This window comes from Phyllostomus discolor, chromosome 4, assembly GCF_004126475.2.
Source record: "Phyllostomus discolor isolate MPI-MPIP mPhyDis1 chromosome 4, mPhyDis1.pri.v3, whole genome shotgun sequence".
Classification (NCBI taxonomy): Eukaryota; Metazoa; Chordata; class Mammalia; order Chiroptera; family Phyllostomidae; genus Phyllostomus; species Phyllostomus discolor.
This window is the reverse complement of record NC_040906.2, coordinates 75,612,800-75,639,492: the sequence shown is the minus strand read 5'-3', so window position 1 is coordinate 75,639,492 and position 26,693 is coordinate 75,612,800. Positions and strand designations below refer to the sequence as shown.

At 35.9% G+C, this 26,693-nt stretch overlaps 1 protein-coding gene across 16 annotated transcripts in view; it reads right to left on the bottom strand.

Moving 5' to 3' along the window:
* The window catches only part of GTDC1 (glycosyltransferase like domain containing 1), a 388,750-nt gene that overhangs the window by 172,873 nt on the left and 189,184 nt on the right, over positions 1-26,693 (bottom strand). For all 16 annotated transcript variants that reach the window (XM_036023527.1, XM_036023526.1, XM_036023525.1 and 13 more), the window contains 2 exons: positions 16,514-16,681; positions 12,260-12,433 (listed from right to left, as the gene is read on the bottom strand). In XM_036023527.1, coding sequence (XP_035879420.1) covers positions 12,260-12,433; positions 16,514-16,681 — 342 coding nt within the window. The remainder of the gene's footprint in view (positions 1-12,259; positions 12,434-16,513; positions 16,682-26,693) is intronic.

The window sequence follows — 26,693 nt, the reverse complement described above, 5'->3', positions numbered from 1 at the left end:
AGTAGCCAAAGAATTTATATGCATGATCCATGGACATGAACAATAATAGAGGTTACCTGAGGAAGTTGGGGGTGTTGGGTGGAGGGGACAAAGGGGGGAAAATTGGAACAATTATGATAGCATAATCAATAAATTACAATTAAAATTTTTTTAAAAATCTTTAAAAAATAAACTTGTAGGTAACATTGAGTAAATATAAGAAGAAACACAACCAAACTTAAAGAAAGCTTATAATTTCTAACCACTACTGAAGCACCACTACAGAAAACTGGTAACAAATCTTGCTAGATATGAGAAAGGTCTGAGATTCACTTCATGCCTGGCCAAAAACGCACAACACATATGACAAAAGTAAATATTCAGAATAATACTTGGATATAATATTCTTAGCAATATTTCTAAGTAGAACTTTGACATTCGGTCCAGAATGGTAAAGATAAGTATAGAACGAGCAACATCATTTCTTGAAAAAAAGGAAGTTGACATAAGCAAACATCATCTGATGTCCCTCATATTACTGAACATATTCCAAACTATGATTTGGGGCAGAGTTCTGGCTCTATAAAAAACTTTAAAAATTACATATAGGTAGATCAAAGCACTAAATGCATTTTAAGAACATAAAAGTAAAGACTGTAATAATAACAACTACCATTTATTTAATGCTCACTATGCTTCAAGCATTTCACTAAGTACATCACACATAGTACCTCATTTAATTCTCTCAACAACCCAACGAAACCACCACTGTCTAGTTTACAGAAGAGAAAAAAATGAGGTGTGAAAGGTCAAATGAGGTATGAATAAGGATTTTTCAACATCATCCTTATTCAACAGAAAAGGTGGAACTCAAACATAGCTCTGCTGACATCACAGTCAGTTTTCTTAGGCACCACACCATGTGGCTCTCTCATACAGTAAGTACTTGATCTTAGGATTTCCTGTCCAAGGGACTGAAAGTGATTCAGTCATTGACCTCTGAAAAGACAAAAGAAAGACCAATATTCCTGCTTATCCAGAAACAAGTTTAAAAGCTCTGATGTTTTTATAACGTACTCAATTTTTATAAAACAGTAACACATGACAAAAAACAGATATCCTGGATTTGGAAGAAAATAAATAAGCTATATCAAGTATGTCAGTGGGAAGAGGATATTCAATTAAAACTCCTAGAAATGCAGGTCAGTACAGCAAATCACATGGAGTCTTAAATGACGGCACTGAGGTAAGAAAGAAGGGGCACGTCCTGCTGGTCGGCTCCTCCTGTACAACCCACCCACATCTGAGACTCAATATACAGAACTCTGAATTCACCATTTTTACACAAGCAAACCTGTTTTTCAATTCCAATAGAACAGATACTTTCCCAGTCACTATAATCAATACTTCAAAATGTCCCTGAACACTCCTCCATCTGGGAAGTTGCCACATCATCTTGCCTAGTCCACAACGAGTGTATTTATGTATACTTCCTCTTTTTCATCTGCATGCCACTTCCCTAGTCCAAGTCTTCAGTAACCTATTCTATCAATAGATTTGTAACTTGTTTCTCTGCCTCTTATTTCCTTTTCATAAATATTCTATTTGTTAATATCAAATTCCCCATTTCATAATCCAGCAGTGATTCCCAAATGACTATAAGCTAAAGTCCAAATTCTTCAGCCATAATTTTCACTTCTAATCTTACCACCTCTTCACCCAACGGAGTCAAAGGTAATTAATCCCTTCTTAGCCCAACGATCATTTTGGCTACAAATCTGGCTGTGACTACTCTCTCTCTCTCTCTCCAAAATGTGGCCTTGCACTCACTCTCAGCCACCCCTCTTTCCCTCATAGAAGAAATAACATGGCATTAATAGAAGCAGTATATTGGAGCCAGAAAGTTTGGGTTACTACATGATTTCAGGCAAGCTTAACCTTCTGAACTTCAATATTCTCACTTGAAAGTGAGGGTGATAGTACCAGCTTGCAGAGGTTTGGTAAAGATTAGAATATACATAAAGTGCATGCCCAGAAAAGGCACTTGATAAATGATTGCCATTATTATTATGCCCAAAGCTTATTCAGTCTTTATATACAGCTCACATGCCATAAAAAGCAGGGGTTTTTTTCACCATATTACACAGCCACCTGAGTATGTCTATCATGTCTACAAAGCTTACAGAATTGAGGAATACCTTTTACCTACCATAAAAATAGCAACTTTTAATAAATATTGGTGAACAAAGACATGAATAGAACCATAAAAAAATTAAATTACTGTAAACTATATTTTATTTCACTTAGTTACTTTGAAGAATATTTTTAAGGAATTTCCTATGAAATAAAGTTTTTTTTAATCTGGAATTTCTTAAGAGGATAAGCCACTCTAGGTAAGAGATTGTTCTAGGAGCTTACTGTTGAATGAACATTCCAAGTTGTTATTTTTTTTAATAGAAAACTTTTTAAAACTACCCCCAGCATTCTTCAAAAGAATGGTGAATGACTAAAATGATTTCTGTACTGCTACTATAAAAGAATAGTTTGTATAGTTGCTGATGAATTTAGAGCAGTGCTTTTGGCGGTTTGGTTGTTATTGCATAAGTAGAAGAGAGCAGAAATCTGACTGTTGTAATTAGGCATTAATGTGGACAATAATTTCATCACCCCACTCACCGTCCCATACTTGCAGCATCACGAGGAGTGGGCATGGGTAACAGAGCCAGGCAGAGGTGGACAGCGAGCAGCACCTGTGATGTTCCCTCGCACGCACCCACACTGCTGACTGCACCTTTTGCCTGCTGTTATGTGGACTGACAGGATATAAGGCAGTCCCTAAATTTATTTGAATTAGTGGCAGACTTTATAACTTAAGGTATTTTATAAAATACTAAGGTTTTCAGAATTTTGTTGCTCCTTTCTTTTGAGGTTGGAGTCATACTGAATGGGTGAGCGTGTCAAAGAGCCTGTCAACAGGTAACCAAAATGGTGATGATGAGAATATTTTTTTAAAGTAATTTATTTATTTTTTTAAGATTTTATTTATTTATTTTTTAGAGAGAAGGGAGGGAGATAGAAAGAGAGAAATATCAATGTGCGGTTGCTGAGGGTCATGGCCTGCAACCCAGGCATGTACCCTGACTGGGAATCGAACCTACGACACTTTGGTTCACAGCCCGCGCTCAATCCACTGAGCTACACCAGCCAGGGATGATGAGAGTATTAACAGGGCCACTGACATTTACTGAACTCTTATTAGGTTATAGGCACTGAGCTCAGTCAGTATGTTGTAATAATTATCTCGATCTTCATAATAAAGCTATGAGGTAGTGCTATTTCAATTTCCATTTCTCAGATGAAAAACTATAGCTCTGAGGGTTTCAGGGATTTGCTCTGCACTGAACAGTTGTACTCAGTGGTACAAGCCAAACCAGAATCCCTACATCATACTGCTGACTCCCATCTTTCATTCAGCACTCCCCAAAGTGGAATGATTTGACTAAGTGATTTTTAGAAAGATAACAAACCCTGACCCTTTAAATATCAAAATTATTTATTTGAAATCTTTCTAACACACATGGTTGCAGAGCCTTCATGGAACGAACAGAGAATGTAACGTGATTTGTTCTTGCCTTGGGGACTCTACACTGATGATCATTCACTGCACTGTGGGGAGCTTGCTGACGGCCTTGGAGCCCCCTGAGAAGGGGAAGAGAACCTAAGTGGACTTTTTGCTGAATTTGCCTCAGCTGTCATTTTACTTTGTCAAATAACATTCATACCCATTTTGCAGAAAGCCTTCTCCTCTCTCACTGTCTCTGGGTTGATGATGTAGTAGTCCCTTACTGAGCCTGTTCTCTGATTTTATTATTTCTCTTCCCTTATCCTCTTACCTCCCGAATTTCTTAGGACAGAACTACAAGGGAGGTTTAAAAAGTATATTGAATCTTTGGTGTAAAATCAAGCCAAATATTCTCTATACTTGAAGAAAACAAGGGTAAGTCATGTTATTATAAAAGAATAGTTTGCATAGTTGCTGATGAATTTAGAGCACTGCTTTTGGTGCTTTGATTGTTACTGTAGTAGAAGACAGCAGAAATCTGACTGTTGTAATCAGGTATTAATATGGATGATAATTTTATTAAAAGTAAATTTTGAGTATGCAAGAGTTTGTTTTATGCAACTTCAGACAAAGAAAGGGATAGTATATATGCACATATATGCTGAACTCAAAAGTCTCTTAACCAGGGTAGTAACAGCAAGATGGTTACAATATAGTGCAGCATGGAAGAGTTGCATTGAATATAAAGGCGATTTCTTCACAATGAGTCGTGCGGTGCTCAACATTAGAATGATTTATCAAAAGATTTTTTTTAAATACACTGATTCCATTAAAAAAGGTTTTTAATGACATTTAAAGGAAACACAATTTCTTGCACTCATTTTGAAGAGCCAAAATAATTATTAGCAAACATGGGTATATTTAAATTTGTAAAAGCAAACTAAAACTTTTCTTCTTCTACTTCAGGCCTAGGTTAATATTCAAAAGGCAGTACCCACTTTACCACTTCATAAAACACAGGCAGTACTTTTACTAATACGTCTAACACTAACACATTCTCTAGATATCTGAAAAATATGACCACATGTGGTAAGTAGATTAAGGTGTTTTCTGGCAACCCCACCCCCAAATGCAGAACTTGACTATGAAGAAAAAAGTTTTCAGTGGGGAGCCACAGGGGCTGCCTTCTGTCCTATCAATCCAGAATTTCTCAAATTACAGATCTGCTGTTGTTTTCTGACACATCTGCTCTGCAATGTAAAATAGTGTTTTCTTTAATAAGAATTCTTCAAAAAGCCCTTAGGCTGCTCGTCTTTGTTTGCACAGCCTGAGAGTTTTCATTTAAAGTTTTCACACTGTTTTTAAAATTCTCCATTTTTGTTTCTAAAATAGTTAGGCAAAGTCCATAAACCTATGTTTTGGCTCCACATTTTAGCTACATGGAAAAGGTGGAGAGAAATATGCAGAGAAATTCTTAAGACTTCAATAAATGAGATTATTCATAGTGACCAATGCTGTTTTCCTCCTTCCTTTGTTGTCAAAAACAAAGGAAAGAGGGAAGCAGAGATTTTTAAACAATATATAACCACTCTTCTTGGGATGCATAATCTGCTATAAAATGAGGAAACTCACAAGTAAAACCCACTCCTGTTTACCCTGTGGTTCCTCCAACAATCCAATACTGTGGAAAGTAGGGATAGTGAAATGACCTCAGAAACATGAAACTCTTCCCTGATGGCCACAGCAAGGTTAGTACTTATGTTCTCGATGATGACTCAAGTAAAACTGAAACCCAGTTAACCACACACTTCTCAGTCTAAAGTGCGTGTGCTTCAATTTCTTCCCAGTCCAAACTTGAATTCCTGATAATACAGCATCCACACACCTCCCTCATTAACAAAAATAAATGGATAATTGTTTAAGGACTACTCCACTGGAAAAACATACATTTGATCTTTTTTACATCAATTACAGATAAATATATGAAAAAATTTAAACTCTTTTTTCATAATATATTGGGACTCAGAGGCATCAAATGACAAATGTATACATGTATTGAGCCACAACAGCCTGAGTGTTCATGTCTCATCACCTTTTATACAACTAAATGTTATTTGAAGCAGACAACATCCATTTTGAAATTCTCTACTCATGCCTCTCTGATGGAATTCTTTTAGAAGACATGGTCTTTTTCAAGGATGCAGTAATTCACTGTATTTCTACATTCTTATATGGTCCAACTTGTTGGGAGTGGGAAACTGTAGTTACATGGAAATCGTGGCTGCTTCCTCAGTACCAGATCCCATTGGGGAGACAGATGGAAGAAGTGTGAGGCTCTGCATGGCTGTCCACTCCAACCTTAGCATCAAATGTGATGGGCTGGCCTTGCCCTGTAAGACAATGTCATTCTAAAGCTCACTTGTAAGAGAACAGAGTTTGGATAAATGAGAGACAACTAGCAATAGGAAAGAAATGGTCTTCTTATACATAAAATAGGTCTGATCCTACAGCTATCTATATCTTTGAAGTAGTCTTGCCATTCTTCTTTAGGCCCCTCGTTCAATTTTACTATTAGAATTCTTTCTTAAAATTTCTCATTCCTCTTCAGATATCCTCTTTTTTCTAAATTTCATCCTTTTAAAAGCCTGTTGTCTAAAGCCTTGAGTCCTTTCTTTTTTTTAATAACATTACCATGACATGTTCCCTTTCGTTCAATGCTTCTGTCAATTCTCTTTATGGTCAGTGTCAAGTACCAGGAACAAGATGACTAGAACCCCTCTTTGAGGGACAGGGTATAGAAATACTGTTAGGAATCTGGGTTCTAAAACAGGATAAAAAAGTATTTGATTTCTAGTTCTACCTTTACTATCCATGTGAATGTAGGTGCAAAGTTACTTACATTCCCTATGGCTGAGCCTCTTCAACTAGAAATAAAAAATACCTTTTAGAACTGTTGGAAAATTAAAATGCTAAAATATGTATAATATGCTTAACACAATGCAGAACTAACATAAGAATCAGTAAGGTTAGCTGTTGTGGTTAGCTCTACCTTCTAAAGACAACATTGTCTGAAAGCAAGTTGCAAATTCCTAGATGTTCTGATTTCACTGAGACTCACACAAGTTTGGGATATGTAATAGTCCCTAGTTCTAGGGCAGGCTACAGATTACTTCCTTTTCCATCTTCATCACATATCCATCAGCACCATGGATCTCTGTGTGAAATATGCCTTTCTGAAATGCAGAGTAAAATATCCTTCATTTCAATCTAACCCACACCCTTTAACACACAATGCGTCTCCTTTGCAATACATCTCAGTTATTAGTCTCATCTCACCAAGTTTTGAGATCATATGTATCTTCTGATAAGCTACAGGCTGAATATTTCCAGTCTTTCAAAATTCATTTGTTGAGATTCTAACTCTTAAGGTAATAATATTAGGAGGCAGGGCCTTTGGGAGGTGATTAGGTCATGAGGGTGGAGCTGTTGTGCATGGTATTAGAGCCCTTATAAAAGAGGCCCCAGAGAGCTCCCTCGCTCTTTCCATTATGTGAAAACACAATGAGAAGACAGCCATTTATGAACCAGGAAGCAGGCCTTCACCACAAACCAAATCTGCGGGAGCCTTGATCTTGGACTTCTAGCCTGCAGAACTAGGAAAAATAAATATCTGTTCTTTATTAGCCACCCAGTCTATGGTATTCTTTTATAGCAGCCCAAACAGGCTAAGACATGGTATTAATATGGCAAAATCTGTTCTGTTGACCACCAGGTCATCCATCTGGCAGCTCTGGATGTCTTCAGTGCCGAAGAAGCTAGTGCACATAACACAAGCAGCAAAGAAAAGTTTGGTCCATGAAGCAGCTCCAATCAGAAGGATGTAAAAAGATGGCTTATTGAAATGCACCCTGTCACCTGCTTACAGATAGTGCACTGCTGAAAAAGGGACTGGATGTCCATTAGCTCCCAAATATACGGCTCATGAATGCCCTACAGTAGGGCATGATGCTTACCTTCACTTATAATTTCTGCCAAAAGCGGCTTGTGCATTTCCTTACATTCTTAAACAGAATTTACTGGCTACCATGTACTTTCTTAGTAAAATCACAATTATCCTTTTTATGTACAAGCTGTACGATCATGGAAAATTGTCTGCAGGGTTCTTCAATGTCAGAGTTGCCTGCCCTGCCACAGAATGCCTCCAGGCTGCTAGGCTTTTTCACTTCTCATTTATTTTTTTTAATAGTTTATCTCTCCCCTCCCTTGTTGTCAAGCTGTCAGTCGGCTGTCACTTTATACTGCTGTCAGTGAGCCTGCCTTTACTGCACCCCCATTTTGATGGTGCTAATCTGCTGTCAGCTGAAAAATCAGATAATCAAGACCTCTGAAATTACATTTACAATAAGTGGTGTGCTGGGCACTGGATGGAGATTTTGAGATTTGAGTTCTAGTTCCTGCTCTGTTCTTACCAGCAGACACTAAACTTCTCTGGGCCTTGGGGCCTTCATCCACAAAATCTGTGCGTGTATGTAAAAAACAGAGATATACAAAGAGAAAGAGATCTCATCTGGACTTGAATCCAAGTTTCTCTGGCTACCTGAAAGAACATATGACACTTTTCTGTGAGTTAACAGAATGCAGGGAGGGGTACCTCTGACACTTCAGCTGAAAAATTCAAGGATACATTTTAGTCACCACATTATTTAACCTCACTCCTCTGACTTCACTACTGACCATTTCCTTAAAACTCTCTTCCCTTGATTCCACAAGATAATTCTCTCATTGTTGACCTCCTGACTCCTTTATCTTTTTTTCTCATTTCAATCCTCCGCTCTTCCTCTACCAACCCCTTAAGAGTGCCAAAGACCAGTCCAAATTTAAAGGGCAGAGTAATGATAAGGAACTAGCAACAAGTCTGAGAAGCAGCAACCTATGTGCCTAGAAGCTAAACGAAGAGTGTGACAGTGTGTCAATTGCTACTGCTATGGTACATAAAATGAGGACTGAGAACTGACCACAGGATGCAACAGCATGGAAGTCATATGTGACCTTCACAAAAACAGTTCAGGGAAGAAGCTCTAAGAGAGAACAGCAGGAATAAAATTAGAAACAACAAATATCTACAACCATGTCAAGAAGCTTTGCTCCGAAGAGAAAGAAAGAAATGAGGCAGTAGCAGAAGGAAGAAGTGGAAGGAAGACAGCATTTTGTAAAAAGACATAAAAAATAGCATTTTTTTGTATACTAGTAGGAATGATCCAGAAGAAAGGAAAGCTGTTGATGTGGAATGAAGAAGAAAAACTTGCTGGAATGATAGTCCTTAGGTATGGGAGAAAGGAAGGCTCTGGTAAAGAAGTGGAGATAAGGAAGGGCCTCAGACAGAGCTGAGGTCACTTCATCGTAGTAACAGGTGTGCAGGTGGACACTATGCACCCAGGAGCACATAACTGCACTGAGGTGGTGCTGGCAGAGTACAGAAATTCTCTTCTGATTGCTCCTATTTTCTGTCATGATCTGAAAATGGAGATAGAAGATTTAGTATTAGAGGTTTATAAAGAAAGGAAAATGTATGATTAGTTATTTAAAAGAGGGGAAATGTGGCATGCTTGCCAGGCAGATCAAAGATTCCATCTGAATTTAGGAGTCATAAATTTAGAATAGACTAGTAAGTATGGCTGTATGTCTTCATCTTATCAAATACAGAGAAAAAGGTGCAACAGATTTGAGAGTACATGCAAGAGAGTATTAGAATAGAATATGGAAATTAAGCTGGAGAAAGGAGGAGGAAAATTAGAGCAAGATAAGAATAAAAGTAAGGAGTTGGCTTCTCTCCCTCTCTTTCTCCCTCCCTTCTCATTTCTCTAAAAATAAATATATAAAGTTTTTTTTTAAAGTAAGGAGTTGGCTCAATCAATGGATGGCAGGTTCTGGTAAGGTCAAAAGTCTGAGTCAAAATGATACAGAAAATTAATTAATTAATCTCTTTATTAATATAAGGATGCTCCTTTAGCAGAGTACTTCTCTCTCTCTCTGTTTTTAGTTATTTATTTTCATGTGTTGATTAATAAAAGGAGGAGAAGAAGACTGTCCTTTATATTCAGGTGGCAATAAATGTGTTAGGTTATGAAACAATGGCATGGGTGTATTAATAAGATGAATTCTTCTTTATTGGGCATCTATTATATGGCAGGCGCTCTGCTAGGCATTTGACATACATTAATTCATCTGGTCACACCTATGAGGGGATAAGGTAAAAATAATCACAACCATTAAAGAACCCAGGCTCAGAGTCACTAACTATACTCACATAGGGCACAGAGCTACTTAGGGGGTCAAGATCAAATGCATGCATGTGTGACCACAATGTTTAAGGGATTTCTCATCCCAAAATGTTTAATGCATATAATGAAATGTTTTAAAGCGAATATTCTTTCTTTATACTGTTGTTCTGGTCTTTGAGAATGAAGCAGTGGGGTGGGCGGGGTGAGGAGGACATTAGATAACAGCAGGTGCCATAAGCCAAATATTAAATTTCTATGTGACAGACATACATGGAGTTTTAACAGTCATCAATGCTATAAAGCCTCATATATTTTCTAAATAGAGCTGTTACCCTCCCTGATTAATTAATATCCATTATCACATATTATTATAGCACATTGTATTAATAATTTAATTGTATGTTCTGCTTTGTTTTTACTTAAATCCATTTTTGCCATGACCAAACAATATCTGAATAGGGAGAAAGATATAAACATTCAAAAATTGTCTTTTTAAAAAAATCAACTTGGTTATTTTGCCTTTGGAATTACTAAGTATTTTTCAACATCTCAACAAAATAATACTCTTTTAAGACTGGAGGCATTAGAGTGATTGTCATTCATGCAAATAATCACTTACTTACACTATATGAGTTTGGGTTGGATAAAGCAAATTACCATTTGAAAATAATTCAAATAGCACTCTGGGCTAAGACCTTGCTTATGAATGTTATCTTGTCCACAATATTTCTTAACCTTCTTCCATTTAGCTAGATGTATTAATGGTAATACAGTCCAAATTAATAAACTATTCAATTGCCATAGGTATATTAAGCATATGATAATAGAGGAATATATGATATACAAATAAATTTAAAACATTATTTATTTGGAATTCTATCGCAATAATAAGTAAGATGTGGTATAACCACCTATTCACCTTAAAGATGTATAGTTTGACTATATGTTATATAAAAAACTTAAAAACGTCTCAAAAATAAGGTTCATATTTTAAAAATATGACCTGAAGTATAAGCTGTATTTGAGCTAATCGGGGATCTAAATATAGCTATATTTTTAAAAGTTGCAATTCTCTCATCATACATAAGAAAACTGTATTTATACAAATATATATTATGTGTACTTGGACATATAAATATATACCTGAGAATCAATTATCTTAGTTTCACTTACCTTGATAGTATTCCAAACCGTAAATAAAACATGAAATGATTTGACAAATGACCTATAGTGATAGGAAGCTTGGACAGTAACAGAAAACTCGCAGGGTTTAAACTTTAATACAGTCTGTGACAATAACCAGCTGTGTGCGTTCAAGACAGTCTCTGCCTCTCTGAGCCTGTTTTCCGAACTCCATAAACTAAGGATTGAGCAAGGTGTTCTAATGTAAATGTTGTAACTCACTCATTTGACTTTGTAAAAGGCAGATTTTTCTTCAATTAAATATTAAATAAAACAACATTACTGGGTATGGATGAAGACAACTGTCTCCACAGCAAACCTGGGCGAACTCCAAAAGCTGAGAACACAGAGAGTAATGCTGACCTCCTGCACAGCACCTATGGACATTAAATGGTTTCCTGCTTTCCTTTCAAGGATGGGGAAGAAACAGCCGTCCCTGAACTCTTTTTAAGGACACAGTCAGTTGCAAACCAGCAGCATCCCCAGCTAGTGTGAGTCCCACTGAAGCAAACTTACTATTCACAGGGGAGAAATATTTCTGGTGGTAGTAAAAACAATTTTGCTGGGTTTAATCAAAAGTGAAAAGGAATTCTAGAATGTTCCCTTTGAGCCACAGCATCCATTGGTAATTCAGGGTGAGCCCAGCAGCAAGGGTAATAAAAAATGTCCTTCATAACTGAGAAAGAGAAATGGCAATTAAGTGCATTTGTGACCTAACACAGAATACCCAACTCTTTATTAAGATAATAAAAATAATTTTTAAAAAGGGAAGAAGGAAAAAAGTAGAAGAAAATAGCATGGGAAATGAAAGTAATACAAGCAGTGAAACTGAATATTGATTTACTTAGAACAGTTACTATTATACATATAAACCAATGGGTAGAAGCTGATTGCAAAGGTTGAGAAATATGTGTGGCAACGACTTCTTTAACAACACACACACACACACACACACACACACACACACACACACACACACAAGAAAACAGTAAGTGTTAAAAGCTAAAATAGCTTTTTTGGCAAACAAATAGGAGAAAATAAAGGAAGAACTCAATATCAGAAGTAACCATTCAGTGATAGGCGGGACAAATGATTATTTAAAATCTTTGCAAATCACAGCATGGTGAAATAGAACTCGATTCTCTAATTAACCATGCTTATGCTGAGAAGTTAAAATTGGCAAGAAGAACACCAATTCCTATACGTTTGGGAAATAATTTGACACAATATTGAAAAGAGAGTCAAACACACTGACCTGCTCACATCAGGAAACCTGATGGGAAAGTAAATAACTTGGCACTTGGGTCTGATGATGCTTTCCAGATCCTTAGGTCTGTGATCAGGAATCAGCTTCATAAATCTCCCAATAGAAGAGAGAAATGACTGCATATTAAAAACCGAGTTGAATACCACTACATCAGCTACCAGGCTGCAAAGGGAAAGGATAAATACAAATCATGAGTCCACTTTCAGTTACAAGAGCAAGACCTTGATATTAATCAGAGTTTACACTGCACCTTCGATTTGCAAAAACCTCTGCACTTCCATAAGTATTTATCAAAATGCCTCTAATAGATAAGTTAGTTTTATTAGTATTATATCATAGAAAACTAGATTGTTGTCATCAGGGAGGAAAGGCAGGAAAGGAATTAAATGATTTAATGCAATCCTATGAGGCTTCAAACCCAAGTATATTTTTCCACAGTGTCAGGAACTGTCTATATTATCAACAACAAAAGTACACTAAGACCTTTTTCCTTGTGGCCCAACTACCCGTGCTGGGTTTCTAGGTCAGTGATGTATATTGTTTTATACCATACTACTGAGAACAGAATTTTGCCATATTTTTCACTACCTTCAAAGATACTAATTCAGATAAAGCTATTTCATACTAAAGCACACCTTCAAAATATGTGGTTAAAGTCTTTATTTTCTTAACCCTTCCTTCAAGAAACTTGGTTTTATAAAGTTCTGGCCCTATACAGGAGGGATTAAATGCGGTCTCTGCAAGTAACTTACTTCATTACGAATATCTGGAACAGCCAGAGAAGTAGAAGAAATTGGTAGAGCTGATTACATAAAGGAATGCATTATAAAGAACTACAACATCATGAACTTTCAGAATTAAACAAAATAAATATAATATTGGTTGTTAGTTTAGATTAAAAGATTGTGCTCCTCCCCATAATATTTTTGAAATAAAAGCAATCTAAAATACATAGTTTTAAGGCAATGTGAAAACAAAGTTTATGTGTCATAAATACATCAGCAGTTTTCAGAATTGCCTATATAACATTTTCTCAGAAACCAATGAACACAAATGAGAACCATGGATAGGAGCTGGATAAAACGTTAAATATGGGGGGGAGGGGGGAGCAAAAGTAGGTCTACAATTGTGAGTACACAAACTACATTTATATTCTCATATTATCATTTATTAATTATTTAATTATTGTACTATTTTCCATACTAACAACTGTAAACTTACTTTTGCCCACCCTGTATGTAGTATAAATATTAGTATGTTCCCTTTATGAGTCAAAAAAGTGATTTAAAATAAATCATTGTTTTAATTTTTTAATTTTTTTCTCCACTCTCCCCTCAGCTATCCCCACCTTCCACCCTTGATCTGACCTGCTTTATTATTTTTTTTAAATGGCCTTCTTTGATTTAAGCCAGCAATTTTCGACTGCTATGGCACAAGAATTTTCATTTTTAATGAAACAGCTTTATTTTCTATACCCTTTGCCTGTATTTGCTAAATTCTTACTTAAATTTCAGAATATTATAACAGAATGAGGATAGGACAGAACTTTTGTAGTCTCAAAAGTGCTTCATGATCAGGTTTTTAGAAATATTTGTAATTAGCCAAGATCTAGAAATAGCATAGAATGTTTAAAACATGCAAAGCTGACAATTTAGTCAGGGGTACTGACCTCCTTTCCCTTAGATTTTCAAATGGAAAAATTACTATAGCCAATACAATAATAGCTGTCCAGTGTCAATGAATCAAAATTACACCTATTTTTTCTGTCAGATCAGCAAAAACTATGATGTATTTGTTGGTGTGCACAGAATTCTAGCAATTACTGTATGTGTGCCATGAGATGAGAAAGGCTGAAAATCACCACTTTAAGCAATGATTCAGTTTCACCATCATTGGATCTCAATAAAATGAATATAAACGCTTTGATAAAAAGGAATACAAGGTCCAATAAAATTTTATTCTGCCTTAGAAATGGTAGGTCAAGGAATGTAAAAGAAATGTAAGTCCATACGCTGCAAAACACAAATGAATAAGCAGAGCTTACAGAACAGGAATACATACCATAGCAAATCCTCAGTTTAGTTTAATTCACATTTACTGAGACAGCTTAAGTTCCCCTTATTAATACACAGAGGAATGAAAAACCAACAAAAAGAACATTGACCTGCCTCCCCTATGCCTCCCCGACAAAACTGCTTTTCCATGCACATTTTTTTTTTAGTTGTGACCTAGTGCCAATTTGGGGGTAGGGGTGATTACAACATGGATAATACAAAAGGATGTCACAGAAGTGCTGACACACCAAGCAATAGGGAAGCCAATATAAGCACACACCAAGAGTTGAAGGATGTTTTACAGCTAGTCTGTTTTCACCATGTGTCACACATTGTAATAGCGACCCACAGGTCATAAGATACAGTTACGACATGTGTTCATAAGTCAAGGGGTTAGTGAAACCTCTATTTAAGGTGAGTGCTTATGTCAGTCATCTCTAAAGTCCTTAACTGCCACACAGTCAAGAGAGAAATCTGCCAGCGCCAACAAAAGCAGAAGTCAGCAAGAAAACTAAAGAAACATTTGAGGAAGCAGGAGTCATGCTTTTCAAAGTGAATCTGAACAGGACTGTTTTCTAACACTTATTTTTCCTCTGGACAAATGTGAACCATTTTCTCATCAAGAAGCCAACCAATGATCAAGTCCACTTCTTTCTCTGCAAACTTGGCTATCAGTTTACCCTCTTGAGAAGAGCGATATTGAAAAATCAAGTATGAGTTTTTATAGTCTCATTCCCTACAAGCAAAAACAATCTTTTATGAAAGAGAGAGATGAGGGGGAGTAAGTTAAATGTTTTTCAAATATCTGCATGCAACCCAACTACTTACATTCTTAAAAACCCAGTCTATGCTAAATTAAAGATCCAAGACAGTTTATAGAAATACTCTTTCTCACGCATTTCCTCCCTGATATGAGTGAGTGTAACTTCCATTAACTTTAAAGCCACTCATAAAGGGAAAAATAGGCTTAATTTTTTCCCCCAGTTATTTCTCAAGGGTAATAAACATGCACTATCTGAGGAAAAGAATGATGCTAATTCAAGAAATCAAAAGAATATTACAAATGTTTTCCATATTGATAAAGCACAAAATGATTTTATTTTTGTTTTTAAAACATATTTCCCTTCTCTGTTTCAATATAAAATAAAGTATTTTAATTTTATTATGAAATTTTAAAATGGTTGCTTTTTTATGAGACATTTGATGTGAAGCAGTTCCACTCTATTTTGATAGCACTGCTACTTCACAATTGAAGCAGCTTGTAAAAATGATTGCAGGAAAACATTTACAAAATGCTCAAAACACAGAAGTATTACCATTTAGCTGCTTTTCTATGTCAACAAAACTTGGAATATACTTGCAAGAGTTGGGAGTCTTTTTAAACACATCATTAATCCCGACTGCTAATAACCATTAAAAAAGGTGAGTAACATTCCCAGGTTTCAGCATCAAAAAGAAAAAAAAATGAGTAAAAAGTTCCCAATCACAGCCACAACTTAGTGCATTTGGTTATTGCAGTGATGTGAACAGGATCCAACAGCAAGGCCCTTTCGGAGTTGTTATTAACTTCTTTCATTAAGTAAGCTTCAGGAGATGGACTTCGTTGAAGTAACAATAGAGAAGGACCATCACCTTTGAAATGTCATGGTATTTTAAGGCTGTGCGATTTCAGAAGACTCAATGAGGGGAAAAAAATACCAGTAACTACCTAAAGATTCATTTTCTATAGTTTTCTCTCACAAACAATAAAAAGAAAACCCAAAAAACCCTTGCTCCATTTTGCCTTATTTTGTGTTTATGCCTCTGAAAATTTTCTGTTTTGATTTTAGCTGGATGCATTGAAAGTGGTTGGCAAATAAGAGCAGACTGCCTGCCCTTTCCTAAAAGTATGCCTTAAACAACAGAGGAGAGAATCAAGGAGCAAAGAAGGTCCCTGTGACCCTTTGATTCTATTCTGAATGTTGTAGAAAATAGTTAATTAGTGTATTCTATAAAAGGATTAGCTGTGATCTTATACATATACTCAGAGGCACGAGTAATTACTACTATGGAAGGTATGTTTAAACATTTGTACCTACTTTAAGGTGTTTTAAAATAAGTGCGCAATAGGTCTCCAGATTTAAAAGCTAACCACCTATAAAGAAAAAGGTAGTGAAGGACTTAATATAATGATACCACTGATACCTACCATGAGAGAATTTGGTTGTATCCATATTGGAAATCCCTCTCCTGACATTTCTTGACAGGATACACCAATTGGTTCTCGTGGAAGTACAGAATCTTTTTCAATTTCCCAAGGTCAGGCCGAAGGGCAATCAGTTCAGTCAGGTTAAGCACTGAGCTTGCAAAGAGGAGCCTAGGAAATAAGGAAATTAGGGTTTACTGTCCCAAGCACGCTTGAACGGGGCTGTCCTTTGCCCTCCTTTCCTCTCTCCTTATCCTACCCCCAGAAAAACATGTTCTCTATAGGGACACATCAATAGTTAAGAATTAATACCATGTAGCAGCATTCTAAGTTTTGATCTCTGAAAAAGCAGCTGCTAAGAACTATAAAAGCTCTGAATCTTATTGGTCTTCTCAGCTCAGTTACTGAGATGCAAAAAAAAAAAAAAGCTGGATGGATTTTATTGAAAAAGGCAAGAAAAGCTCTATCTGAAGGACAAATGGAACAAAGATAAGGCTGACTAGGGAATACTTTGCTTGCCAGTTTCATTACACTTTACTTCTTTATGCAACCAACTACTGAAATTCAATATACAAGCAGGAATGGCACATGCTGATGTTATATAAACCCTTTTGATTTACGCGCTAGACATCTAGTGTGGTCTTTTTCTCTTGGCATGTTTTCTCGCCATGTCCCACTCCCCCCATTTTTAAATATTCTGCAATATTTCTGTCTTTTTTCTAATGTTTTCTTTTCCTCCACTACTGGACTGCTAATGCACCAGATATACGATCTGAAAAACCCCTTATATAAAATATAAATGCTTAAAAAATGAAGGAAGACTGATTGCTTTTCTTTGGGGAGGGGGAGGAAACAAAGCTTACCTATCTATATTTACAAATGAAAGCACCTACTACCTCATTCATTCCACAATCATTTACTAACTGCCTACTATGTGTCAGGGACTAGCCAGGAAGGAGAGAAAAGATGAACAAGACCACAGACTAAGATGAATGCTGCCTGTGACACTGACATATACAAAGTATTAAAGAAACAAACAGAAAGTAGTAATGACTATCTGACACAACCTGGAAATGTTTCACTGTCGAAGTGTCTACCACGTATGGACACGAAAAAGGTAAAACTTACAGGTACATTTAAATGGCACAATTTTGATGGAATGCCTTTATAACATAATGCAGCATCAAAGCTTACAGCTTTGGTCCCATTTAAAAAAATGAGGTCTAAGTAGGTTTAGAGTTTTCCGGCATCACACTGGTAGAAAGCGGCAAAGCAGGGACTCCTAGTCTTCTAAGCCAGATGTGCTTTCCATTACACCACGGACATGAATTGGTCATGGACGACTTAGGTTGCAAATACACTTTTTTTCTGTACTTAATAAATACAAAATATCATGTTTGTTATTACCATGATTACAACTACTATAAATTCTCCCTCGCTGACAAGCTGAATGGCTAACTTCAGGTGTTTATATGATCTGCAGCACTAGCCTTTCACATGAGAAGAATGATTATGTAATAAGTGCATATATCATAAATAGGAATTCAAGTGTCTTCTTCATGGGCTAAAAATAGCACATACGATCAAAATGTGGTGATCTCTTCTTTTAAACCCACATTGCTATATTAATGTCATGGTTTGTTGCTTTAAAGTTAAAAAAAATCTTACTAAGGAGATGCATTATTGTTTCAATTGTGTTTATGTATCCAACTAAAGCAAATAGAAAAACTATAGTCAGAAAATGCCCTGTTTTAACCAAGAATATTCCCAGTACCACCAAGTCTTTCAAAAACTTAGACTGAAAATTCTGAAATATGAAAACATTTGGTTATCTACAAATCTTATCCTTAGTAAAGAGAATAACAAACTACGAATCTCAGTCAATATTTTCCTTAAAAGAAACTGGATGGCCACTTGCGGTTCTACTTCCTGGGGAATTCTCCTGCCTCTCCCTCTATCCCCATGCCCCACACCCAACAGGCACATCACTGCAAGCAATGACTCATCCTTAATCATTAAGATCTAAGCAATCTCAATGTTTCCCACACACAAGGGAGAAAACTTCATTAAATGCAGCTCTTTTGCTACTTGTTAATTTTTAAAAAGGGGGGTATCTTAATCAAGGAGAAATTTGGTAGACATTAATTTACCCAAGTGATCAAAAATAAGTATGACCAATAATAAGAGAAAGTGATATAATGTATTTTCCAATGTGACACACTGAAAAAGATACAAATCACCAATGTATTATTCCTGCCAAAAACGCCTGATCTGAATTTGGTCATGAGGAAACAATGAGAAAAGTATCTTGCAAAATAACTGGGCTGAATGTCCAAGAAGGTTAATGTCATAAAAGAAAAAAAGCCTAGATTAAAGGAAAATGAAGAGACCCCAAAACAAAGTTTCACTCTAGATAATGGGTTGGAGGGGAAAAAAAAAACCCAGCTATAAAGGACATTACATGAACAACGTGGAAACTCTAAATATGGGTTGAATATAAGGTGGTAAATTTTCATCAATCTTAAATTTCTTAAGTGTAATAATTTTATTGGTTTCTATAGGAGACTATCCTTATTCTTAGAAGATACATGTTGAATTATTTATGTGTGAAGTTTCAGGATGTCTGCAACTAATTCTTAAATTACTGTCAAAAGGCTACTAATAATACTCACATGTGTATATTTACACAGAGTAATAAAAAATGTGCAAATGTTAACAATTAAGCAATTGGTATACTGTAATTCATTGATCTAATCTTGCAAATTTTTGTTAAGTTATACATTATAAAACTACAATTGGGGAGAATATGCACAAAATGGCCATAAGTAGAAGAGAAAACTATGCTACCTGCCATAAACAATAAACCCATCATATACGTACTTCTAGTCATAATCCAATTGCTCATTTCTTACGTGAGCATGATCCTTAGGGTGGACCATCTGTAGAAAATGTTTAACCAAGGAGACCCCTTCACTCTGCTTCTACCACATATCTCCTCTCCTTACCCTACCTACCAGCAATCAAGGAATCCAAATCTAAAGTTGGGCCTTCCACATAAAAGTCCCAAATGAAACAATGCAATACATTCAGAAGTGAAATGACAATGATTTTCATACTATTAACTATTTGGGACTGCCCACACCAACATCTCCTTTAGTTTGTTCAGTCATTAACAGGAACTTCATTATATTTGTATTCCTAATCTTGAAATAGTCCTCATACTCCTCAATTGCGAAAATTATCTCTATACTAGTTCTCTTTGCTTTTTCACTTGTAAAATGGTAGTTAAATTGTACAACAAACAACTCCTCAAATACTTAGCTTAATGACTCCCCAAAACAAGTAATGGACATGCCCGCAAAAGGAACGCAGGTATGATTTATAGGCAATTTTTACTTTGTTTCCTGTCATCAGTCAAAAAAAAGTTTGTAATAATACAATGAGTGACATCACTCAATCAGCAGCTAATCCCCAGGCTTCCGGTGTTCATCCTGCTGCAGGTGTTATTTAAGCAATAAATCCTAACAAGGTGAGCTTTATCATCCCACACTGCGTGTCTGGCAGGAGAGGGCACAAGGTGATAGCAAAAACCACTAGGAACAAGATAATTCCTGACAGCTGCTGCTTGAGCACAAGTTAAATTGAACAGTTTATCTCAGCATGAAGATGTTATAAGGTTTTATGTTTAATATTTTTAAATTAACATAAAACCCAGAGAAAGCAGTTGGGCAATCTTTCACAAACATGACATACTACAATCACTGTATAAGCTGGATTAGTACTTATTACCATGCTACTACAGAATTAAGCTGTTTTTAGACCACCAAAGAGCTTTAAATTGCAACTTTTGTCTCTGTAAGAGAAACCTATATTTAAAATGTCTGCTAAATTCAAATTAACGACTACATCATTAACTTACCATCTCACCAAAAGTATAAGTAAGCTGCTATTATAATCGTCTAATCAAAATGCAGCTTTGCTGCAAGCTCCTTAACACCTTTCTCTGCACTTGGGATTGTATTCATATAATGCAATCCATACACAGGTTTCCCTTGTTTTCCATGCACTCAGGTCTACATTCTGAGTCATATTTGCTTAAGAAATACAAAGTTATTCAACACAGTGAAATTCAACATGAGAGATTTTATTCTTTTCTTGCTCGGTTTGAATAAACTAGTTGCTTGCCTTTCACCCTATTCCCATAATATGTGAAAAGCGATACTGAAACACTTCAGCACTGTAGCAGTGAGGCCACCTATTTATTATCAAGGGGCATACCTTTGTATCTTAAAGGACAGGGAAAGGCAGTGAAATGAAAAACAGAGGACAGGCATTCAGTATGGCAACCACCACTACACACAGTCTGGTAATACTCCTTTCATGGACTAGGTTCTCTCTCTCAGTCCTGCCCTGTGGAATCTTTCAATCACTCCCCTACCAACTCACTCCCAACCACTTATCACAGATCAGGGTACAAAACACAATTTAACACAGATGCCAGTTTGGATTGTTACTCATATTAAACAATCCCTTGTAGGGCTTCACTAGCTAGGCCTTGAACAAAAGATTAAATTCCATTCTTCCAGCTGTTGCTCAGCCTCATTACCAAAGTCTTTGTTCTTGGGATGCCTATCTGAAGTTCCTTTTCCTTGATAGCCACTCTCCAGGATTTTAGATCCCAGAGTATTAACTACGATGATGGAAATGTTCTATATCTGTACTGTCTAATACACAGTAGTGACTTGCTAGTTATTGCTATCCAGCACTTGAAATATAACTAGTTCAACTGAGGAACTAAATTTTAAATTTAATTAATTTGATTAATTTAAGGGTGAATTAAATAGCCACACAGTAATGGCTACTGTGTCGGAAAGCACAGCTTTGGATGGACCAACTTAACCAACAGTCCACCCATGGTACCTGAGTGCATCTCCTCACTTCACTGATTTTCTTGTACAGATCCTTGACCTGATTCTAATAATCTAATTTCTAAGTTCCTCCTGACTAGCTGTACAATATTTCACCTATCAAGCTCTCCAATTCTAGAATGACACTATTTTCTTTTTTCTCTGATTATAACACGTGTTCACTTCAGAAATGTTTTAAGTGCAAAAATATGAATTAAAAGAATGTCACCCACAAACAACCTCAAAAGAGATAGCCACTATTTGCATTCCAGTGACAATTTAGCCAATATATGTTGAGCACTGTTATTTGCAAGGTAGTAGGCTAAATGATGGACATCAAATAGAAGACAAAGTAGCTAAGGCAAGAAGAAAATTGACGGGTTGAAGAACTAACTAAAGACCCAGGGAGGCTGGAGCAATTTGTTCAATGAGAAAATGGTCAGAGAAGAGGCTGAGGAAATCAATGGACCTGTGTAAAACAAGATAATAATTTTAGATTTTATGGTAACAACAATGGATAGAGACTGAAGGTTATTAAGTGGGGAAAATACAAAAGTATATATGTATCTTGAGTATATTTACTCTTATTGTTTTTACTTTCTAATATATACACATTACTACAAAAGATTTTTTTGCTTTTAACACTTATCACTTAGCATGTTGTTCTACTATTTTAAAAATTCCTAAAATATATGATTTTTAAATAGATTTAATAATATGATGTGCATTATACCCCCAAGTAGGACATGATTTTTATATTTTATATATATAAAGCTTTAAATTTTTCATTGTGTAATCTCTTATATTTCTAGTATATCTGTTTATATATGTCATGAGATTTTTTTATTACTTTTTAATATCAGAAAATTTTACTCTCACTATCAATAGAACACAGACTGTGAAAAAGCATTCGGAAGAAGGAAGGACAGTGAGGAGAAGAGGAAAGAAAGGACAGTGGCTGGCCTGAGATGGCAGCACTGGAGGGGACAAGAAGTAGCCGGCCTGGGTTTGCTGATGAACTAGATGGGAGACGGGAGCAAGCGGAGCACCGGCTTCTCCTTCACTGTATCCGTTCCAAAGCGTGCTGCTCATGCTTCACTCTAACTGTATTATTGCAGTTCAATAATACACACAGGCATAAATGAAAATTACTCCTAAACATTTCAAAAGCCTTTGACTTAAATATATATATGTTTTCATTTGTAAAAATCTGTGTGGAAAGATAACTGAGTTCTAATATTCATTAATCACTGATATATAAATTTCATTTTAACGGAACATGCTTTAGTTGGCAGCTACTTCATTGTAATTAGAATTTTTTACTGCATATTTAAATGCTGTGGATTTTCAAAAACCTTCAAGAACAATGCATAACAAAATGTTTTCATTTGCTCAAACAATTAAAAATATAAAATGAAAGTCTTATCTAAGAGAAAAGGAAATGCAGTCATTTAATTTCCTAGGTTCTTGTGATGGGTAATTTACAGGCTGTTAAAAAAAGAGTATAGCCAGTTTCCCAAAAGCTGTCCCATGGTGTAGCATCAATTAAGTGGGCAGTTTTGCCTTTTTCCACCATGTAATGTTCCTTTTCAGCACTTATGATGATGGCCAGGAGAGCACTGTGTAAAGAACCCTTGCACAGAAGACATGGAATCAACATCTGCAGGTAGGACCTGGCACTGAGCAATTATCTCCAATTGGCTTCTTAACATCTGTCCACTCTGCAGTCATCAGCACTCTGACCTGCTTTATGGATGTTTAAGGAGATAAATTACATAATATCTTCTGAAGCTTTTTTACTAAAGGCTTTACTTAAATTTAGACGTCTCAGATTACTCCGGCAACCTCTCAAGTCTTTTAATTCCCAGTTTCTGGCATAATGCCTAATCCATAAAAGACACTCAATAATTATGCTTGTAACAACAAAGGATGAAACAGGAAGGAAGGATGAGCCTAGGTATTGAAAAAAATCTACAAACAAATTGAAATGTTTATTATGTACACAAACACTTTCCACATATTTTGAAACTAGAACTCATTATTAAGAACATTCTTACAAAACTCAAGGTAGTATGAACCACTCCGAATATTTATATATAAATCTGTTTTAGACATCCTATGAATAAGTTAACAAATAAAAATATTGTCAAATCTCTTGACAATATAAGAAGTACAAACAATAAGCATCCCTTCTGCAAAACAGCTGACGATATCATTGGTAAAATAAGCCAAAATAAAGAAAACATTAAATAACAATAAAAAGAGAAGTATCAGCTCTATCCTATACAAGAAGTGTCACAAAGCAGTGCAAGCCTGATTGAGAATGAAGGGAAAGGCACTAAGTGCTGTCAGTTCCAAGCAAGAAGAGAAAAGTAAGAGCTGAGGAAAACCAGGAAGCCTCAAGTTTATTGCGAAAACAGGAGAAACCTGGGACCTGGAGTCTTGGGTCCGGAAGCATCAGTACTATTTAAATAAGTAGGGGAGAAGGGACAGTTGGCTAAAGTTTAGGGGTTGAAAAAAATAACTAATCAGATAAAACTGGAAAGGTGGTCTTCCTTCAGACTTGGAGTTACCTAAATGCAGAGTAAGGAGTTAGTAAAGTTTGCACCTTATCTGTTAGCAATATAGGGATCCATTGTACATTTATTATTGTACTGACAATGCTTTATTTCTTATTATCCTTAATTGAGTTGTGAATGCTCATTGGCAAAGAAAAATGGCAGTGATTTGAAATAACAGGAATCAAATAAAATAACATCATCACTACCACTTTCAACATAAGGGAGGTTACTCTATACATGTCCAAATAAAGATAAAACTAGTTCACTTAAAACCATGGGTGTCTATCATCGTTTTGTGATAATGAAATCCTTAAGTCACCATAATATGATATTTTAAAAGAAGAGAGGAAAACATATATTGTGCATTTTTTATTTTACATATATCATCTCATCTAATTATTACCCCAAGAGATGTCTCTTATTATCCCCATCTTACTGAATAAATTAAAGAACAAGAGGTTTGGTTAAATGTTAAGACAACAGCAGTTACTATGAGGCAGATACAAGTTTCAAATCCAAATTGATCTGGTCCCAAAGCCTCTACTTTTTCAGTTATTCCATACTGATGTTGAATTATCTCCGATTAAAAGTGATTCAATGTCTCCTATTAACTGTACTTCTTATTATAGTCTGTTTGAGAAACCACATAGAGAACTGTACTAAACTGAATAGTTTTATTTAGTCCTTCATGCATCACATATTTATTGAGTGATTATACTGTCAGACAAATTGTGGGAAGGTAATGGCCACCAAGGAAGGATCTCCTGAAGAGATGCAATCCAGACAGTGTCCTAAATAACAGGAAGGAGTCAGCCTACTAAAATAACAAGGCTGCAGGTAACCAGGCCAGAGAGAGAGAGAGAAGTGGGGCTGACATTAAAGCCATGACGGAAACAGACATGTCTGACTTGGTTACTGGAAGGGAGAGGGTGAGCATGACTCAAAGGTTCCTAGTGTTTGTAATCACATAGTTAGTGGTGACAATTCTTAATACAAGAGCAGAAAACAAATTGGGTTGGGTTGGTGTAGAGGGGAAATAAAGAGACAGTTTTTACAAATGCTAAAGGTAAGTAGAGTTCCCACTAGGTAACTAAAGATAACAGACAAATAGACTGATGAGACAAATTGCATTAGAAATTTAATTCAACTGAAGAACATGGTCACCAAATGTGTCAGATAAAAATGTGGGTTCTGGTATGTTATGGAATTTTCTATATCTGTTCTATACATTTCTCTGGTATTTCATGTTATCTTGTTCTCTCCCATTATGGTATATTCCTCGATGAGGTATATTAGATCTGCTGTTGCTTTCTGTATTATCCTACAGTTTTCCTAACATGGCAGTTCCCCCTCTGGATTTAAGTGTTCTTAGAGTCAGCCCTATATCTTCCTTGTTCATTACTCTATCCCAAGTGCTCAACAAATGTTTTCAAACAAGAAGATAGATTAAATGAGTGAAAGAGTCATTCATTCCTTCCCTCAATGACACACAAAACAGGTTGATTCTGTTCTTACAGTAAAGTGTTCAATATATTTACTTCTACCATTAAAGCACAAGTTTGACAGCATCTCACGCGCCCCAAAGAATGCACTTACATTCTTACCTGAGTACCCAACAGAATTCTAGGGAATATTACTTAATGTCATTTTTTGTTCAAGCCCATTATTTTTTCCTTATGGTCCCAACCATGCCAGGCACTATTCTCTGCTTCAAAATTCTAAAATACCAAGTACTTAAGATACCATCCAAAGAAAAGGAACTCCTGGGGGAAAGTGGTGTCAACCTGGTACAAAGATCAGAAATATACAATGTCATGATGATAATTTCTGTCATCTTCAGGGATTCATGATTGTCAGCCTTGAAGGAGTAAGTCAATTAACATGCAATAGGCATCTAACTTGCTGAGTGTGCTGGGAACACTTCATATGGTGTTTTATCTCCATAAACTAATATAATTAGTATATGAAATTTTTATAATTCACCTCATGATTAATCTATCATAGAAGACTATTCTTTAACAGCAGCATATCATTTTAGATTAGAATGTTCATTGCCCTTTAGTTCATGCCACTCGTAAGTCCCTAGCGTTTATTTCTAAATACTGTAAAGTTGGAAGACCAGAGATCCAAGGTAATGGATATAAATCTTATTGTTATTCCAACCCAACCCTACCAATACTGTCTAAGATTATAAACATTTAAGGACACACTGATCAGTCAAGCCAGAAAACTATTGCTCAAAGAGACAGAGAAAGCTCAGTTCAGACACAAGCCTAAGAAACAAATGAAGGCAAGCCACAGCGGCTTTTAGATATTATCATTTAGGCCTGAATATTATGACAAGAGGAATAGTTAAAATAATCATAACAATAATACTGTTATCCTGCCTCCTGGTATACCAACTAAACTATTCCTGACAACCATGGAAGGAAAGGTATTTTGTGCCCCAATAATGAATAAACTAACAAGGCAAAATATGGTAAGTTGCTATTTTTACCAAGTCACATCTATTGCTAAAATTAACAAGCACAAATGAAATACCTCCTAAATATTTCATCTTTCTATAATCAGTCGTAAGATCTAAACTTTTGGGTGCTTGTGAGTATTTGTTCTAAATTTGTTTCCCAGAATCCTGTATTCTACTGAGTTGTTCTATCATTTGATTTGTGACATTCTGTTATGCTTCTCATGGAGATTAATCCTGTGTTTTGATTA